General features: G+C 41.0%; 1 protein-coding gene across 3 annotated transcripts in view; it reads right to left on the reverse strand.

Annotated features, from left to right (window-relative positions):
* The window catches only part of LOC111145668 (KIAA0368 ortholog), a 96588-nt gene that overhangs the window by 59269 nt on the left and 23533 nt on the right, over positions 1 to 13786 (reverse strand). For all 3 annotated transcript variants that reach the window (XM_022500753.1, XM_022500752.1, XM_022500754.1), the window contains 5 exons: positions 13009 to 13139; positions 6248 to 6364; positions 4650 to 4768; positions 3364 to 3513; positions 107 to 275 (listed from right to left, as the gene is read on the reverse strand). In XM_022500753.1, the coding sequence (XP_022356461.1) occupies positions 107 to 275; positions 3364 to 3513; positions 4650 to 4768; positions 6248 to 6364; positions 13009 to 13139 (686 nt within the window). The remainder of the gene's footprint in view (positions 1 to 106; positions 276 to 3363; positions 3514 to 4649; positions 4769 to 6247; positions 6365 to 13008; positions 13140 to 13786) is intronic.

Genomic DNA, 13786 nt, shown 5'->3' on the forward strand with positions numbered 1-13786 from the left:
TTCATTAGAGAGAATGAGCACATGAGAACTATGGCAGACGTGCTTCTGGGGACCTCCTCAGGCTAGCGTACTGGGGCAAGTTCCAGTATGAACAAAGCAGTGATACCTGTTCCAACTGTTCAGGAGTCCACGGGTTATCACCAATAACTCGCTTAGCTGCATAAAAACTCATTCCTGGGGGAGGCTGTGGTATGCCAGAACTTCCCCCACTATTTGAAGAAGAACCCTGTCCTGAAGATGAATTTTGGCGACTCTGGGATTCACTTAACACATATCTGAAAAGGAAAGAGAAATTTAACCTCCCTATTAAAACACATACATAAACATTTACATGCACATATAATACATTCAATTATATACTTTTCTTTCAGATATTTTTTCTAGAATACTTGAAAGTAAAATTTCATCATAAAGAAAAATTCTGAAGGTATCCAAAAAAGGGTGTTTACATCTTTAGCAAATTAACATGAGTCCATCTGTTCAGCTTAGTTACAAATGAACTATTACAGTTACCAACAATGAATACAAATATTTTGCTCTCAATCTATAAACAACCCTTTAAGAGCTGTTTGGACCTACTACACTTTGAGTTTTAGGTTGACAAATAGAAAGATTAGCTGATTGTAAGAAGAGCTAAAAAAAAAAAAAAAAAAAAAAAACATATCCTAGATCCAAAGCACAGAACATCTACAGTCAACCCTATTTCTGTTAAAGCTGCAATTCACCTTTAATTCTCCTTATATCCGTGCATTAGAAAACCCACTGAAACCTCCAAACCATTTATCACACAAGCACATTAACATCCCAAAAAGGAAAAAAAATTCAAAGAGGAAAAGCCAGATTGATGAGCTTCTCCCACTGTATATTCAAAGCCCTTTGTAGCTACTTATTAATTTACCATCCTATCTTCATTTTTAGCTTCTATAGATTAAAAATAAGATTTCTGATAAATTCATTTTGATCCAGTTAAACTGGCATTTCTCATCTACAAAATGAAAACTTTGAAAAAAAATTTAACTCAGGTCCCTTAAAACTCTAAAATTCTATGCTAATGAATTATCAGACTGGATATTAAAATGAAATACCCATTATAATAAAAATTAAAAATAACACTTAGATCCTGATGGCATAGTAAATTATTCCACATAAGTTATATGCTATATCCATTCAATCTTAAATCCATCTATTAAGAAAACTATTAAGAAATCACTTTAAGGGACGCCTGGGTGGCTCAGTTGGTTAAGCCGCTGCCTTCGGCTCAGGTCATGATCCCAGCGTCCTGGGATCGAGTCCCACATCAGGCTCCCTGCCGAGCAAGGAGCCTGCTTCTCCCTCTGCCTCTGCCTGCCATTCTGTCTGCCTGTGCTCGCTCGCTCTCCCTCTCTCTCTCTGACAAATAAATAAAAAATATTAAAAAAAAAAAAAAGAAATCACTTTAATATTTTTATAAAAATAAGGCAAATTCCCCCTGGTAAGAAAAACTGGACTGAGTACTTTATGTGCCTAAGTTAAATCTGGATTTGGTAAGAAAAACTGGATTGAGGACATTATGTGCCTAAGTTAAATCTGGATTTCCAAGTTTATTTACCAAAGCCATCATCACCTGCCAATTCTGACTGCCTCCTAATTTAACAACTATAAAAAGGAGCTTTTTGTTTATTTCTAAGTTAAAGCAAGACTGGTGGCAGCAAGTAAATCAATCAGTAATTACTGAACAGCTAACATGATGCAAAACACCAAACACCTTCTAAGCACAAGACTGAAGAATACCAGGTGGTGTAAGACGGAGTCTCTGCCATCTGGAGCAGGTTAACACAATAACGTATGCCAGCATTCGACATGTTATCACACGACAAAGAAACCACTGAGAAATAAGAAATGACAGGACACGTACTAGAAGTGAACAGGTAGAGATAGCAGAAACATTTCAAGGTCTGGAAAATAAAGCCACCAAACTAGAGAGGTAGGAGGGGAACAAACCAGAAAGGTAAGAAATTGTCCTCTTGTGTCTGGATGAGGGGGACAGAGGACAGGAGGCTGCACATGCTAAGATGATAGAACATATTACACTTTCGATCAGGGAAGAAACATAACGAAAGCAGCATTTTAGATAAATATCTCTGGCAGCAAGACAACCTAGAAAAGAGGTAGCCTAGAAGGAGACAGATCATAACCGGAGCCACTGGCGCAAGGGATCAGAGCTAGATAAAACAGCTCTTGACTTCAAGGAGTCCCCAATCTATTAGGGAAGACGGACATGTCAGGAGTATGATAAAAACACAAAGCAGCAATGAAGACGGATGGTTAGTGTAATAAGAACCCAGAAAACAGTGTTCTCTGCCCAGGGCAAGAAATTTATGTCAGAGACACACACAGCTGACATCTAAGTTAGTTTGAGATGCTTTTTCAAAGCAGCTGTTTTGGCTGTTGTTTTCTTTCTTTCTTCCCTTCTTTTCTGATGGGCAGGCATTCTCAACAGAGAACTCTCTTAAAACATGAAAGGCAAGGATATAAGAGCACATGAACTACATGAGTGTATGTAACGAGTGAAAAATAATACCCCAAGGATTTTAAAGATCTGGTAAGATCAAAAATCAGGGAGATTTTTAAAATCCCATTTTAAAAATCAGGGATCCCTGGGACGCCTATGTGGCTCAGTCACTTAAGCAGCCGACTCTTGATTTCGGCTCTGGACATGATCTCAGGGTCATGAGATCTAGCCCCCCTCCCAGAGAAGTCTGTTCCTCTGCCCTCTCTCTGCCCCTCTCCCCACTCAAGCACAAGTGAGAGCCCGTGCACGTGCACTCTTTCTCTGATAAATCAATCATCTTTACAAAAATAACAAATAAATAGAAATCAGGACTCCCTCTGGCAATGTAGAGAGTTTTGGAGAAGAACAGCTGGTGAGAAAGTCATGACGAGAGCTGAGCAGAGATGAAACTAGCCCACAGCAGGCAGCAGGGCGAGCGGTTCCGGGACGAGACAAGGAGAAGAGAAGGGGTTTTATGGGGCCGGTATTAGCGACAGGGAAAAGGAAAGCTGGAGGCAGTTTACAACTGTACACCGACATGGCTAACAGAGCCATCACAGCACTGACAGCAATTAAAGAAAAGAACTATTTTTACGGGGAAAGACTGATTTCAGCTGGGACAGGCTGAGTCTGAAATCCTAACAGCAACTCCCCACCTGTAAGGTCAAGAAGCAGTAGGGCTAGGGTTTAGAAGAGGTCAGGGCTGCAACAGAAAGGAAAATCTGAGACATATCCATTTTCAAGTGAAAGCTGAATCATTTACAATAGCATTTAACCACACATAGTGAAAGCAGTCAATACCAAGGTCACTGGGATTTTATTTTGGAACCTACCCATAAGGCATCAGAAGGACATCGAGCATGAAGTCCAAAAGCAGCTGCACAGTCTTTGGTTTCTCAGCAAGATTAAACGGAGAAGCTGATTTTGATGATTCAACAGGGTATTTCATGTGAAAAAGGGTTGGTATTAAAAGATGCATTAAGCTGAAAAAACAATTACATTTATTGCAACTACTTTAAAAATAAGGGTTTTATACATGTAAATAACAGACAAAACAAAAATCACATAACAAGAAGTGGCAAGTGTAGCAAGGGCCACACACTTTCAAAACCACCAACTTACAAAGTCCTAATCCAGGAACTGGCCTAGCTTTCTTTGTTATTGAAAACCCGGTACACTGAGTGATGACTGCCATTTAGCCAATCAGGCTCATCACCAAAAACACCGGGAAAAAAAATGTACATAAAATGCCCTCAGAGTCAGTATCTAAAGTTACCAAAAGAGATTTTCTATTAAACTTTAGGTATAGTTCAACTTATAACATGTTCCTTCAATAAATTTTTTTCTTTTCTACAGTTAATTTAAATAAAGTTATTCTAAATCTAAAGAAATTAAAAACCGATCACTTTAACTAATATTTTGAATATGAAAATTTCCACTGTGAACTTATGTAACACAGTTTCAGTAATTCCTTCTTTCACTACACATGAAAACTTCAAAGAGTGCTTGCACTGTTTATTAACTTTATTTGCAAAGATCCGTACTGTAGTCTCTCTTTTAAAAATACAAGTGCTCTAAAAAGCAAAGTAAAACCATCATTTAACTCCACCTTCCCTCCACAGCTTGTGCACTCTTCCCAATGATGCTCACCACGATCAGGCTATACTACAGAACTCTGAGCCAAATCTGAAACTGAGGGTGTTATCCAAACCCTTTTCACCCCTCCAATGCCCATATTAATATAAACAAGTGATCCATTCCTTAAAACAGCTCTAAAACTTCCTGTCCCCCAAGACAGAAATGTTTTGAGAAAAACCACTTCATAACTATTTTGTGCATTCACATGAAATTAGCCTCTTCAAAATAATTGACAAAATAAATGCATCTAGACTGAGAAACATGTTGTTAGTTCCGCACACCTTTCAATATGCGCACATCAAGAAATCCGGTAATTACCGAAACAGTAACGTTGAGATAACACAGAAAACTCAATCATTTGTCAGCTAAAAGAACTCAAGCTTGCACATTAGCCCAAGCAAAACCAAATGTGTGACTCTACGTTTGAAAGGTCGTTATTGAGTCGTGCAGGTGGGAGACAAGGTCACTGAGGAGACCATACCTATCCTGCTGTGGCTGAGGCTTCCCTTCCATGGCAGTAAGGAGCGTGGGGGCCAGTTCACATTGTTTTTCCACGGGGAGGCGAGGATAGCCCATCTTAACATAAATTATAGTAAAATTCTAACACAATGAGAGAAAAGCAAGTGAGCATGAAGGAAATACTCTAGAATTTCAATGAAAACACACGGTTGATAACTTAGGGAGTTACACTATAACGAAGAAATCACATTCTCTCTCCATATGTTGATCACATGTTTATTATGGCTTAATAAACTCTGACATCTCAGGAAGAATTCCAGCCCTACTTATTTAAAAACGCTTGCTGTGAGATGTGCTTCCTGTGAGAGAGCATAACCTAATCTAAAGCACTCAGGCATACATATATCAAACATCATGTTTTTCCACTTTAAATACATACAATTTTGTCAATTATGCCTCAATAAAGTTGGGGGGGGGGATAAAGGCACAAAAAAATGCAATTTTCACTGAAAAGAAAAAGTCATCATTTGGCCTGTCTGAACCTCCATACTACACACGAGCATCAGAGCTCCCAGCCTATTGCACCAGTCCTTGCCAGCAAAGAGGAGACCACCCGGGAAATCCTAGGCTGCCGTTTCCCAACTGATTACTACAACCGCCTTAGTACGGGGCAGCACTCTGGTTCCTCATTCCAGGAACTGCCCAAGGGATGACGAACCAAGGGAAACCGAGTGCTGTGGGCATGACACCACCACTGGAATCCATACGAATGCTTGACTTTAAGCAAACTCATGAATGCATATCTGGATCTATGCAGAAGATAAAGATCTGCTTTTCCAAAGGATTCTTCCCTTTAGAATAGGCTTCACGAGGGTATTCTCTGGAAGACATTCTATTTGGTACTTTTCCTGGCACACAATGTTTCTATTTGCTGGAAGAAAGGAGCATCTGTAATGAAGCTGTATGTCCAGAGCAGCCACAGAAAAGATATCTGACCCAGTAGGTGGCTCCAAAGGTTTGGAATCCAGATGTCAGGTAAGCCTCAACAGATTCTGCCTCGATGAGAGGAACAACAGGGCCACAAAAAGATCAGCTGACATCACGCAGCACCCACGTTTTAATACATCTACATTTCATGAAAATGACAATTTAACAGGAACATTTCTTACCAGGCTCCGTTACTTCACTTGTAAAAAGGATACCTTTCTGAATGTATTAGAAACAGAATTTTTTAAAAACTCAGCTTCCTATCCTTGCCATTTATCCTTTCTTTTGCCTCTTGTATTATTGTTTCTTCATGCCCATATTGCATACCCCTTTCTTCTCTCTGTTCAGACTGGCTTCGTATAACCTTTCACGAAGAATCAAATCACTCCTTTATATCAGCAAACCTAAGTAGTCATTTCACCAGTCTTCCTTTTGCCCAATGTAAATAACCATGCCTTATCCTGCTTCTACCACTTCAGTGGAAAAAACAGTCATTTGAAGAAAAACACCTTCTGTTTCCTTTAGAATTAGTCTAAGGTGAAATTCTAAACTTGCCCATATATTGATGACATCTAATAAATGTTAGGAGAGAAAACTCCCTCTAAGTCGCACATATCCCAAGAGAACACTCACTGTGACAAAGGAGACTGCAGCAGGGTCCTGGTATTGAACCAACAGGGTCTCCACCGGGAGCTGTATTTTGGGGCGGCTTTTTATACGCTTATTCAGATGGACCAGCAGTTCCATTACCTAAACACAGAGACAGATGAACTGAAATTATTGATACCTTTTTTTTTTTAAAGATTTTATTTATTTATTTGACAGAAATCACAAGTAGGCAGAGAGGCAAGCAGAGAGAGAGGAGGAAGCAGGCTCCCTGCTGAGGAGAGAACCCGATGTGGGGCTCGATCCCAGGACCCTGGGATCATGACCTGAGCCGAAGGCAGAGGCTTTAACCCACTGAGCCACCCGGGCACCCCGAAATTATTGATATCTTTAAAACAAAGTCATTTCTCAGCCATTACTTAGGTTGATGAATAGTAGCTACCTCGTTCTCTTCAAGGACATAAATGTGATATCCCAGAAAGGGAATTACAATATTAGAGTCTTGTGCTAAAATGCTGTGTCCCCCCAAAGCTGGGATCCCATATGAGCCTATACTGAGGCACAGCCTCAGAACCTTTGTGAACCATGCCACGAGTGGAATGTATCTCCCTAAGACTCATCTGTTGAAGCCCTAATCCCTAGTTTGATGGTTTTAGGAGGTACTTAGGTTTGCCTAGTGTCACGGCAGTGGGGCCCCCACGATGAGACTGGGTGTCCTAAAAGGGGATGAAGGGATCCGAGTCCTGGTTCTCTTCCCCTCATGAGGATGCAGCAAGGAGGCTGCCCTCTGTCGACCAGGAAGGTCCCTCCACAAGGAACCCGACGTGTTGGCACCCTGACCTCAGACTCTCAGCCTCTGGAATGGTGAGAAATAAAAGTCTATTCAAGGACCCAGTCTGAGGCCTTCTGTTACAGCAGCCCAAATGGACTAAGACACACCAGGAACATGACAACACGAGAAACAGACAAGATACAGTGGGTTTCCAGAAAAGATTCTGCCAGATCAAGGAGGACTTAGGGAGGAAGTGACAGAACACTAAATCCTGACTACGAGATGAATTTCCAAGCAAAGAATCAGTCATAAGAAGGAATGAGGTCTAAAAAAATATAACACACAGCATGTGACTGACACACAGAGTGATAAGAGATAAAAGCAAAGCCCAGATTATAAAAGGGCTCAGGTAAAATGCTGGAGAATTTTTACTGTAATCTGAAGGTCATCTGATTCTACTAAAGAGCTTTAAGTAACAATGAGCTTCCTCTCCTTCAAGTGGGAAAAGAGAGAAGAGAGACTCTCAAGTCAATAATTCCTGTGGGTAGAAAGCAAAATCCACGGGCTTATGTCAAATGGCCCCATCTTACTCTAAGAGTGAGATGATCTTGCTACGAGAGGTGAAGTAAGAAAGTGAGCATTGAAAAATAACATTTTTAGGGGCACCTGGGTGGCTCAGTAAGTTAAGTGTCTGCCTTCAGCTCAGGTCGTGATCCTGGAGTCCTGGGATAAAGCCCCACAAAGGGCTCCTTGCTCAGCGGGAAGCCTGCTTCTCCCTCTCCTTCTGACCCTCCTCCCTGCTGGTGCTCTCTCTCTCTCATTCTACCTCAAATAAGTAAATAAAAACTTCAGGGGTGCCTGGGTGGCTCAGTTAACCATCTGCCATCATGATCCCAGGGTACTGAGATCAAGCCCCGCATCTCTCCTACTACCCATGCTTGTGTTCCCTCTCTCACTGTGTCTCTCTCTGTCAAATAAATAAAATCTTTTAAAAAAGGAAAAAAGGAAAAGAAAAGAAAAATAACATTTTTAGAAAGCCTTCCCTGAGAAAGACTCAAGGATTTAAGTTATCTGTTCCTCAGGGCCAGGCCTACACTATTCTCCATCATTTCTGTAATGTGTGTTCTAGCCTCAAAGCAAGTATTAAAGAGAGTTATAGTGGGGCACCTGGGTGAGTCAGTCATTTAAGCTTCCGACTCTTGATTTCAGCCCAGGTCATGATCTCAGGATACTAGGATCAAGCCCTGTGTGGGGCTCTGTGCTCTGCACAGCATCTGCTTGTACCTTCCCTTTTGCCCCTCCCTCCACTCGGATGCACTCACACTCTCTAATACATAAATAAATAAATCTTTAATAAAAATAATTAATGAGGAGGCCCTGGGTGGCTCAGTGGGTTAAAGCCCTAGGATCAAGCCCCGCAGCGGGCTCTCTGCTCAGCAGGGAGCCTGCTTCCTCCTCTCTCTCTCTCTGCCTGCCTCTCTGCCTATTTGTGATCTCTGTCTGTCAAATAAATAAATAAAATCTTAAAAATATGTATATAAATAAACAAATAACGAGAGTTGTAGGACTATTCCTGGCAACAACGAAACCCAAATGAATCTAAAGCAATAATGCAATGTGAATTTTAAAAGTAACAACAAATCTATAATCTATGTCTGTTTACTGAATAATAATGAAATAGGTGACATTCATCCAACAGTTTCTGTACAGAACACACTTCTGCATAGCACTCTGCATTTCCTATTGGATTCTTTTTTTTTTTTTTTAAAGATTTTATTTATTTATTTGTCAGAGAGAGAGAGGGAGAGAGAGCAAGCACAGGCAGACAGAATGGCAGGCAGAGGCAGAGGGAGAAGCAGGCTCCCTGACGAGCAAGGAGCCCGATGTGGGACTCGATCCCAGGACGCCGGGATCATGACCTGAGCCGAAGGCAGCTGCCCAACCAACTGAGCCACCCAGGCGTCCCTTCCTATTGGATTCTTAAAACAACCAGAGAGATGATACTATCATTTCTGTTTCAAAGGTGAGAAAGCAGATGCTCAGGGGACTGAAGTAACCTGTCCAAAGACACAGAGCCACCAGGTGGCACAATCTAATTCCAGAGCCCGTCCTTTTAATCTTTCTGACTCTGACAGTTGAGCTCAGTTCATCTGAAGTGTCTGTCACCGCAAGACAGCCTTGGAACCACTGATACCTCACAGAGACCTAGAAACTTGCATTACCATACATACTCAACTTCCTGACTCCAGACCTAAGATACAGCCGAAAGGGAAAAGAATCAGGAGGAACCAGGCTCAAGAAACAGCCCTCTTCAGGGGCGCCTGGCTGGCTCAGTAGGTTGGGTCTCTGCCTTCAGCTCAGGTCGTGATCTCAGGGTCCTGGGATTGAGCCCTGCATTGGGCACCCTGCTCAGCAGGGAGCCTGCTTCCCCCCCAACTCTCTGCCTGCCTCTCTGCCTACTTGTGATCTCTGTCTGTCAAATGAATAAATAAAATCTTTAAAAAAAAAAAGAAAGAAAGAAAAGAAACAGCCCTCTTCTAACAATCTAATTTAGGCTGAGTCCTGGAAGGACTCTATGGGAAATCATTAGTGACAATCATGCCCATAATCACATACTTTCTTTTCATGGTAATTTTTTTTATTTTAAATAAATGACTTAATTCTTCTAAAAATATAATCATATTAAATATTAATTTCCTAAGTTCGGTTATCCACTCTCTGAAACCCTCTATAAACCCATAAAAATAAAAAAAATTTAAAAATCAACTGAACCGACCTTCCGTGGACAACTAGGTAACTGTTAACCTATCAGTAAACCTATAGGATCACCAGCCTCAGGTTTATAGTATCTTGTCTATACCAGTTCTTACTACTCATGCATTTATATTCATTTATTCATTAATATATTTTTAATTGAACTGTAACACATAACTAAAGTGTACAATTGAGAGTGCACGGCCCAATAAATTTTGATAAAATAAACACACTAGAACCACAAAAGCCCTATCTGTACCCCATGCTCCTCTGCTCACTACCCACCCTTCCCCCAAAAGTTACCACTATCCTGACTTCAAACACCATTATTTTTTTTTAAATTTTATTTATTTGAGAGATAAAGTGTGAACAAGAGAGAGCACAAGCTGGGGAAGGGGCAGGGGAAGAAGGAGGAATAGACTCCCCGCTGAGCAGGGATTCCCCGCAACCCATGCAGGGCTTCATCCCAGGACCCTGGGATCATGAGCTGAGCCGAAGGCAGACGTTTGACCCACTGAAATACCCAGGCATCCCTCAAACACTATTTTTAAATTTCTGTAAATGGAACACATAAGGTGAACTCATGTGTCTGAAGGTTTTATTCAACATCGTATCTGAGACTCAGCCATGCTGTCGCTCATAGCAAGTGCTCGCTTTCACGGCCCTAGTAAGGAGATACCACAGTCTCTCCACTCTCCTACTGATGGACATGAGATGACTCCCAGTTTGGGCTATTACGAATACTGCTATAAATATTCTCAGATATACCTTTAGTGTACATATATACAGATTTCTGTTCTATATAAACTCAGGACGGGATATGAGTCATGGAACATGCATGCAAGAAGCTTTAGAGTATTTCTAAACAGTTTTCCAAAAGGGTCATACTAGTTCACACAGCTACCTGTGCGAGTTCCAATCCAAACTCGTCAGTAAATGGTACGGTCAGTCTTAATAATTTCTAGCTATTCTAGCTAATTCTAATTCTACATTTAAAGTTGGCTATAGGGCGCCTGGGTGGCTCAGTGGGTTAAAGCCTCTGCCTTCGGCTCAGGTCATGCTCTCAGGGTCCTGGGATGGAGCCCCACATTGGGCTCTCTGCTTGGCAGGGAGCCTGCTTCCTCCCTCTCTGCCTGCCTCTCTGCCTGCTTGTGATCTCTATCTGTCAAATAAATAAATAAATAAATAAAAATTTAAAAAAAATAAATTTGGCTATAAAGTAGAATTCTATCTAACAAACCTTGTTCTCCTTAAAATAGCAAATGTACTCTAATGATATGTCACTAGAAATCCAAAACTTTTTTCTTTCCCTCAATTTACCCATAAATTACCAGCTACCTTGCAGGATAGCCTGCAAAAATCACACAACTGAAAATCAATACAAGTTTTCATCAATCACAGAATTTCACGTATCAAAATTATGTATACACGAGCTTTCAAACTGCTGCCCACTGGAGTCCTGTTTCCTCTGCCCAATGCCCGACCTCCTATCCCTCCTATCACTGGGTGCACTGGGTGGTCCTCAGCTCCGTGAAGTCACCCCAAGCTGTTGCAGCTGAGAACATCTGCACAACCTGCTGTGTCTTATATGATCTCCCCATCTTTCTGTCTGGCTACTCCCTACACACCACAGAGGCCTTCCCTAAGCCCCACATTCAGTTTAAATCAAGTCCTCAAATATATTCTCCCATAGAATCCCTTTCTATCTTGGCACTTACTACAATTTATAATTGGATGCTATCTGCCTCATTGTTTAATGCCAGTCTCCCCAGCTAGATGTTTCTTTCATTCACTAGCGTGTCCCTAACACCTGGCACATACAGTAGAAAGCACTTAGTATTTGCCAAAGGAATGATGAGAGGGAGGAAGCTAAATAAGTCAACAGAAACCAACTTATGAAGGGCCTTTTATTATCCCTTGCTTTCCTAAGGGTACCGGAAGGCCACAGAGGAGTTTTAAATAGGACGGCGACAGGATCAAATACACATGTATTCAGCAAGGCAGGGTTAACAACAGGCCTGTCAAATACCTGATGAGAATGACCTGGCTCTTCCCGCAAACGTAACAGATGTTCTTAAAGAGACTCTTTGTCCAGTGAACCTAAATTGGGCCTCAGAATCCCTCTCAGGGCAGATCTCCAAGGAGCCATTGCCAATCAATCAGAGTGGTCCAAGCGATGAAATCTGATGACAGCTCTAAGACCTGAAGGTCTAGTATAAATACACCAGAAGACTAAGGAACTATTTTAAAAAATGAAGGGAGCAAATGCTCCCTGCAGAACATTTAGGTTAAAAATGAAAATCTTGAGGGGCACCTGGATGGCTCAGTCAGTAGAACAAGCAACTCTTGTCAGGGTTGTGAGTTCAAACCCCACCAATGGTGTAGAGATTACTTAAAAATAAAATCTTAAAAAAAAAAAAAAAGAAAAAGAAAATCTTGGCACACCTGGGTGGCTCAATCAGTAAAGCATTTGCACCTTGGGTTCAGGTCACCGATCCCAGGGTCCTGGGACTGAGCCCTCCCTCCTCATCAGGGAGTCTGCTTGTCCCTCCTCCTCTGCCCCTCCTCTCACCAGTTCATGCTTTCTCTCTCTTGCTCTCTCTTTCAAATAAATAATGAATCATTGAAGATTACATCAAAAACTAATGATGTACTATATGCTGGCTAACTGAACATAATAATAAAAACAATGCTACACCTGAAAATAATATTACACTGTATGTTAACAAACTGGAATTTAAATAAAAACTTGAAAAATTAAAAATAAATAAAAATAAAATAAATAAAATAGAATCTTAAGAATCTTGATGTGATAGTTACCCAACTTTTGGTGACAGTACTTTCCAGAATGGGAGCTGTACAGTATCTTGCTTTTTTAAAAAATTATTTTGCTTCATCTTCATAAAAGTTGTATTTATAGTCAGCCAACGCTAAAGAATATTTTTGCCCCATTACCACCTCACTTTCATATCGGAATCGAGGGCATGGATTTTAGATCAAGCCTCTACATATTCAGAATGATTATCTCAATTGTATCATCTGGCACTTGTGCCAAGTGTACAACTGGTACTAAATGCAGCTGTGCTAAGCATAGAAAAGCTACTTTTAAATCCTGTAAGCTGGTCCCAGACTTGCTCTCCATTTTGAAAACCCAAAATGAGATCATGAACCTAGATTTCAATGATGAGAACAGAAAACTCACTTCATAATATATACCCATTTACTCACCATTTAATCCCCCCAACTGTCCGAACATGCTTACCTTTTTGCGTACTCCTTCTTGGGTGCTGGACAGCTTGAGCAAAACAGGAGGAAGGAATTTAGATATAATATTCTGTAATTGTTCATCTGTTTCAGCATGGCCAAGTCGTAAAAAGACCCGTTCAAGCTGATCTATAATATAAGAAGAAAAAAAGAAGAACTTAACATATCAAACACAACCAAAACTAAGTATTTTTATAGTTTAACCTTTTTTCTGTACTGCAGATCATTCAATCATGATTAGCCACAACTAGCCCTGTATGCAGAGGACTCTGATATACTAGGAAACAACACTAAAAAAGGCTTACTACCTAATTACACTTTCTTGCAACTGTCCTGGTCATTTAACCCCCAAAAGAGAAGAAAACAAAGCCAAGAATATCAAAATTCTCTCCTACATACAGTTATCCCTTTCTTCTAAAGGATTTGCATACTGAAAAGAATACAAAAATTCTGAAGAACTCTTCTAGATCTAACTAGCGGAGGGAGGGAGAACTTAATCCGATACCAAGGACAGTATCTATTTGGTGAAGCCGCCTTATTGATGAAGGTTCTCCATGGACAGAACCACTGCCCACTACTGTAGTGGGATTACCTAACCAGGATGTGAGAGACTGGTTTCAACCAAGAAAGCCTCCATGAGAGAAACATGTTACACAGCACCACCGTGATGCTCCCAGCAAAACCCAGACTGTGACAAAGTACAGAACAAGTAGCCAGACCATTCCAACAGAAGGGAAGGGAAGAGAAGGGAAGGGAGGGGAGGAGAGGAGAGGGAG

The sequence above is a fragment of the Enhydra lutris genome, unplaced genomic scaffold (assembly GCF_002288905.1).
Source record: "Enhydra lutris kenyoni isolate GAN:26980312 unplaced genomic scaffold, ASM228890v2 scaffoldscaffold13, whole genome shotgun sequence".
NCBI classification, from domain to species: Eukaryota; Metazoa; Chordata; class Mammalia; order Carnivora; family Mustelidae; genus Enhydra; species Enhydra lutris.